Source organism: Orbicella franksi, chromosome 15, assembly GCF_964199315.1.
Source record: "Orbicella franksi chromosome 15, jaOrbFran1.1, whole genome shotgun sequence".
In the NCBI taxonomy this organism is placed as follows: domain Eukaryota; kingdom Metazoa; phylum Cnidaria; class Anthozoa; order Scleractinia; family Merulinidae; genus Orbicella; species Orbicella franksi.
Window position 1 is genome coordinate 20,844,410 of NC_138159.1, and position 7,090 is coordinate 20,851,499.

Below are 7,090 nucleotides of genomic sequence, written 5' to 3' on the forward strand. Positions count from 1 at the left end.
ATCAATATGTTTCTCTCTCATTTTGAGTACCATTTAGTTCATCTGTGAATTCATTTCGATTCTTCTCTAAAAATTAAGTTTTCTTTCAATGGGCAGAGGAGAGTCGGAAAAATGTTGCTATTCAAGTGTCGGTTCTTCTGTCGTTTACGGCTATCATTGTCCACCTCTGCCTTTTGATTTAAGTATGCGAAGTAACGTAAACAGTACGTTTTAGTAGGTTATTTTCGGGCGACCAGAGTCACTTCTGTTCTACAATAATGCAATTCATTCTAAGTAAGGGAGTAAATGAAACATCACAAATTTGAACTGCGGATGAAAGATTTGAAGACATCAGAGATAATCGCAGTTATGTATGTACGTGACTTGGGAAGTTGCAAAGATCAACATTACGTCTGAAAAAATTCAAGCTATATTTTCACAACTACTTAAGTTGCGCACACAACTGTCCTGATCCTCAAGTTTTTAAACAATTCATTTTGCTTATTAATCATTCAAAGATCAGCGTTACAAGGTCTTTACTGACAAATAGCGAAGGCTAATGGAGATGGAATACAGATAGCCTAACGAGACAAGCCCAGCATCATTTTGACAGTGAAAGAAGCCTCAGATAGTAGTCACACTATCGAAATACTTCGGGTTACAATTACAACAGAGAATGTTCTGAGTGTGGCTTAATTAAACTCTCGACGTTTAATGTAGACAAGGCGTTTTATATCTTGTACTCTAAAATTATGAAAACCTCATCAATACAATAAAGAAACTATGGCATCCTTTCTCAAGGCACTATGGAATGGTCAAAGGAAAAACAAAAGGAAAAAAAACCCGAAACATATCGTCGCGGTTCTTGTACGAAAACATTTTCAAGTTGGAGTTATGTTTACTACAGGAGGCAGAGGCTTTGTCGAGGCAGGAATTACTGGAAAATGCTGAAAAAATTAAAGTATATATCTCCGAACTAGTTAGAGAAAAGTGGAAGAAACAAAAAAGATCGAATTTATGTAAAATCATCATTAGGTTTTTGCGTGTTCTTGAAATGTTTTAGGGTAAGGGTGGAGAAAAATCTCTTTAAATCCTAGTCTGATAAAAGGTTCTTGAGTACATTTTTACTTTTCCTGTTTGTTTGATTACTTCATTTTAGGCTTCACGACAAAGACACATTACGTAAAACGTTTTCAGATATTTTAGTAAGTAATAGATTCCGAACCGATTCAACTAAAACTAAATGTCTGGAGTAGAACGTTGCAGCGTTTCAAGAAGACATTCCAAAACACTTTGGAAAACGAGAGGGTAAGAAGAGCGATGTTTTAAGATACTATTCTTCTAGTTTACCGAAAGGATTTGCAAAGTCAAAGCGAAAACTCAAGTGTTGCTATTCAGACTCCACTACATCATGGGTGTATAGAGGGTACAATGTCCGTTCATGCAGATAACTTATGGTTTTTAAGATCATCTTTAATTTACTTAACAGTTGCCAGTGACATCTACGACTTTATCTAAGTTATTCCTTATCACCGAAAGACCGCTGAAGATAACTTTCATCACGTGATTAACTGCCACGCCCTCTGAAAGAGTCGAGATTACATCGAGCGACGCCTTGCCGATGCAATATCTATGTTCTCAGTTCCATCACAGAAACATGTCAAATTGTAGCGGCTCGATTCATCCACGGTATTTTTAGCTACCTTACTTAAAATAGGTCGTTTGTGGTCTTAATTTGTCCAGTGCTTCAAGTGAGAAAGAAACCATCGCCCTGTACTGGTTTTTGTGAAATAAAAGTTATATTTTGTGGAATGTCAACTTACGATGCCAGAAAGAGCTGACAACGTAACTGCTAGAAAATGTAACACGGAATGTTAGAAGTATTTATCAGTTGATTACAGGTTATCGAAAAGTCTGGCAGTGTTAAATATTGTGCAAACAAAGAGAATGTTTCAGGAAATTTTCATGACATTTAGGAATGGAACTCGATCTATGCGCCATTACTGAAATAAGCTTAAAAGAAACAAGGACAACTTTATCAAGGGATCGACTGGTGTGGATTAGTTTCAACAAAAGACTTTGGCGATAAAAACTGTCTGGTCTTCTCAGTCACGGAAATTCAAAGTCACGAACTTGTGTTCAAGTTGCAACTCGATTCTCAGTAAAAATTGCGAAATATTTGTCATGCTCAAAACATGCACAGAATTATAAAAGTCGCATCTTTCTCATTGCGCGAATGTGAGAGAGAAGCAAGAAGCATTATGATTTGTTTTTACACCAAATCTCTTATTTTTTTTTTTATCACTTAGGGTACTCTATAAGGAGAAGGTATTTTAAAAAGAACTTCCTGTTGAAATGGAGGCAGACATTTTCATGTTGTAAACCGGAGTATGTTCTACTTTACATTTAAATCACTATGAAATTAACGTTTTCTTATGTATTAAAAGTCAGCTTTTGTGCTTAATTCTGCATAGAGGTTAGCTTGTTGGTGACATGACGGACCAAGTAAAAGCTATTGATCAGACTTTCATGAAAATGTTATACAAGCTCTACCTTTAAGTCTGTGGATGAAACCCTAGGATGTGACCATTCAAATGAAAGCTACTGAGCAGTACTTTCATGTGGTACTGTTTACTATGCTGTGCAAGGTGGCTCTATCTTTTTTTTGTAAGTCTGTGGATGAAACCCTGGTATGTGACCATTCAAATGAAAGCTATTGAGCAGTACTTTCATGTGGTACTGTTTATTATGTTGTACAAGGTGATTCTATCTTTTCTTCTAAGTCTGTGGATGAAACCCTAGTGTGTTACCATTCAAATGAAAGCTATTGAGCAGCACTTTCATGTGATACCGTTTGTCATGTTGTACAAGGTGGTTCTAACTCTTACGTGTGTGGACGAATGAAAACTCGTTGAACAACACTTCCCTTTGCCGTTAGTTATTAAAACTTCTGTTAATAATTTGAATCATTGTCGACTGTGACTAGTTTTTCACTTTTATATGTACCAGTATTCCACGCAAAACCCGTCACTTAATGTATACAAAACAGGAGTAGCTAAACCTATCTCTTATCTTGCCCATTTTACTTTGAAATAAAACGTAAAGAAGATTAAGATAAAAATCGCTATAGTTTTTTTTTTCTCTGCTTCTTTGTTACATCAAGCTCGCGGTGGTGTAATGATTTAAAAAATGCGAATAAATTGCGGTAGAAGATTGCGTAAATCGTCATTCCCATGGCCAGACAAAAACAATTTTAAAACTTTTAATCCCAGTCGGACGGTTGATACAAGCAGTGGGATAAATCCTGTATCACCGGTCTGAACAAAGAAGGCTGTTAGAAGGATTATCCATAGAGGAACGAAGGCATACTCCAGAGTAAATCCGATCAAGATCTGATGAAATATCTCACGCGAGACTGACAAGTTACGTTGACAGGTGCAATATAGAGATGACTATCTCAAGGCAGTTTTCAGTTTGTTGTATAACTGAGGTTTGGATTGAATTTGTTAAAACGACAACTAAAACAAAGTCAATCTTCAATTTTTTTGAAGTCTACCGTTGAATATTAAAAGTACACGTTTATCAGTGCAGTTAAAATAAAATGCAATTTCTTTGTGTAAGTAGCAATAGTCATATTTTAAGCGCAGTAAGATAATATCGATAAAGCAATCAAAGATTGGTTACGGTGAAATTAGTTTATGCTTCGCTAGCGGAGATCCTCCGAAGCTTATCCCAGCAATCATCATGACTGACTTTTGTTGTATTTTTACCGTTTTAGGTGTGGTTTAAGAACAGAAGAGCCAAGTGCCGTCAACTGGACAAAGCCGCCGAAAATAAACGAAAACTCGAGAAGAAATCCTCGCCTGGAACAGTTCCTCCTTCAAAAATCGAGCAAAAGAAATCAAGTCCTTCGCCTTACCAGCTGCCAAGCTGCAGTGCGAACATCAACAACATATGGCAGAACGGCCCAGCATCGACGCCACTAACACACAGTCAAAATTTCCCAACTCCTCCCGTGCTGACAAACAATTCTGGTCCGGTGTTCATGCCTCCCCCTCACCCTCCCCCTGCGCCTGCACCTCCGCCGTATTATCGACCAAACTCGGACTGTTCTTACATGTCGTCACCTTACATGCATATGAACAGGCCTGGCGAGCAGGCTTACCCCCCAACACATATGTAACGACTGTTTAGGAACAAACGTCTGTATATCTTGCTAAGAAGTCGTGCACAAGAGTCGTCTTCGCCGAAGGGAAGAGTAAGAACCGAGTTTCTCACGAAGATTGCCGAAGATGTCCGAACGTGACAAAGAGTACGCTAGACAAGCACATCGAACGTTTGGATTCGGCAAAACTCCCAAACGGGCAGTTCATGCTAACTTTAAGATGGAGTATTGTAAATAAGATTTTAAGCGCACAGCTGTCTCACTAGACGTGAGATTAGAACAACAACGATCGCTGTTAGAGTTCATTAATACAGAGTTTTATTGCTAAAGAAAGCAGGTTGGTCATTTATGAAACGAGGAGCTGCGTATCTATCATAGAGCATCTCAACGGCTCAAGAGTTACGCCGAATGCGAGTGGAGGAATGTGATAAGAAATGTAACAAGAAAAGGGTTGCTAGAAAGTTAGCAGGGAAGCATTGTCCTAAATACGAGTAGACTTTTCTAATGGTTGTCTTTTCATCTAAACACGTTCAAACTCTCAAAAGTCACTAACGCTGAGAAATGCTTTGTCATACAATGGGCAAATTGTTTTCTAGCCAAATACTTTGTTTACACCAAACACGAAAAAGTGACGATGAAACAGCAGGAAAAAAAGGAAGATAACTGAGATTCGGAAAAGTGGATATGGTTCATGAACTGGCAACTGGCAAACTATAACGCAACCCTTTAAGTTTTGATTCCTTCCCAAACCCTTCTCGTTTCAAAAGTGACCAGCAAGACATATATTTTTTTCTTAATTTTTCACGTGCATCCTTGTTCACTTATGTTTATATAAATGGAGGCTTTCCTCCAATGCAGTTAGAGACGCTAGTACATTTGCATAAATCAAAGCACATAAACACATATCAACGCATAGTAACTTGTTCTCGAATTTCCTTAACACATAATGAACTCAACGAACCAGTAATAAATTAGAATGAAGGGATATGCGGATTTTCATCACTTATCACTGTTCAACGTACAATTTCTTCTGACCGGTAGGCATGCATTTGCTACGCTTTGTTATGTAACTAGTTGGAAGAATTTGATTGCTTAGCGTTATTCTTGTGTCGACATTCCTGACTTTGAATTGTAATTTTGGCAAATTAGAGGGAACACAGTTATTAACACATTTTGGATTGGTTTTGCCCGTTGTAGCAACCCGTTTTTTCAATAGCATTGCTGAAAAGAGTATACCTTCCCCATTTTAGGTATTCCCAACCCTCCCCTCCCACCCTCTCAAATTCACTATCCTGCTGTAGTATGACAGTCGTTTACAACAACAAGACATGTTTCGCTAACCCGGCCCATTATACACGGAGCTTGGGTAGGTAAGGGAAAATAGGTTGAAGTCGCCATGTTAAACTGGGATTATATTAAAATACTCTCTACCCCGTGAAAGCCGAGAAATCAAATGCGAATAAGGCCATCGGTTTAAATCTAAATGAATCAGACGCCTGGTAACTACTGATTAGAGCGCATGCGTTTTAAGATTGCTCATGATCACCATCTGCTTACCAGTTACTCCGTAGGAATCACTGCTGACTGAAATTGCGCCAGCTATCGGAATGAGTCAGGCATTGTCAAACAAGAGCTTTTGCACTTACATCACATTGTAAAGTCAAGGTATAACTGACGGAAGTCACTAGACGGATCGGATATCTCACTGATATTAGTTATTTACACGATGAAGGCCATCATTCACTGAAATACGTTTGTTGTTGTTCTGAAGCAAATTTTAAGATTCCAATTTTGATCAGAACTTTGCAGTAAAATTAACATTTTGAAAAAAAAAACTTTTAAGATTGCAATAACTATCCGATTTCGCTCCTTCCCTTCAACAGTGCTCTTGATCTTAAAAAAAAACACTAGCTTTTTTTTGGCCCGAACCCCACCTCCACAACCATCCACGTTGTCACAATTTGTTAATCTCGAACCCAGCGTCAAACGGAGGGAGATCTGGGTACAAATTTAACAATTTGTTACCTAGAGAACTTTGTTTTTTTTTTTGTCAGGAATCTGCGGTGTATCGCAGGCCCTACTTTTTTCTCTGTGTTTGGATACTTCCATCTAATTAAAACCGCAAAATAGGCCCTTTACCCAAGTTAGACAGCCAACCAAATAAGCCTTATTTCATTGTCCCTCGGAGCGGACAACCATCTGGTTTAAAATAAAATGATTTTTTTCCCGTCACTTCGTTTGTACGAGTAGAAACCCATCTAGGTGAGACTGCAGTATACGCTATATTTCATGTCTCCCAGAGTAGACACCCATCTAATTTAGACTACAATATAAGGCCCCTTTTATTGTGTCTAGGCAGACTCGTACTTCTCGGTCATAAGCAGGGACCCATCTCAGATTAGACTCAACTATAAGCCATAATGTACGCGTTTCTGACCAGACGTCCATCTGATCAAGACTACAACAATGGCCCTCTTTTCTTGTGCCTAGACAACCATCAAAAATATTCCGCTGTTCTCCTTGTTCGAGAAGAGACCCATCTAAATAGGAACGCAACAAAGGTCTGTCCTTTTTCTCAGAAAAGGCCCACAATGCACACGCAATAAGTGGCGCAAGAACTTCTTTGGTCGCAAAAAGACGCAAGCCAGCAAAAAAGTGAAACTGACGTGTTTTGAGGTTTACCCGCAAGAGCTGTCGAAACGCAAGAAGTTGAAAATTACGCCGCAGGAGCCGGAAGCCGCAAGAAGCGCAAAAAGGTTACCAGATCCAGCAACACGATGTTTTCTTATCGGATCCCACAGTGACTGCCTACAAATGGCACATGACGCTCTTCAGTCGAATGTTGTGCTCTTGAACTATTAGATATTGACCAATTCTGGAATTAACATATACAAGCTGTCCGAGTACACAGTATTGCAATATTTGAATAGTGTACCATCTAATCTG

The 7,090-nt window shown here is 38.7% G+C and overlaps 1 protein-coding gene across 5 annotated transcripts in view; it reads left to right on the forward strand.

Moving 5' to 3' along the window:
* The window catches only part of LOC145470825 (homeobox protein otx5-B-like), a 95,996-nt gene extending 91,834 nt beyond the window's left edge, over positions 1-4,162 (forward strand). For all 5 annotated transcript variants that reach the window (XM_081454690.1, XM_081454687.1, XM_081454689.1 and 2 more), the window contains one exon: positions 3,758-4,162. In XM_081454690.1, the coding sequence (XP_081310816.1) occupies positions 3,758-4,162 (405 nt within the window). The remainder of the gene's footprint in view (positions 1-3,757) is intronic.
* The last annotated feature ends 2,928 nt before the right edge of the window (positions 4,163-7,090 follow it).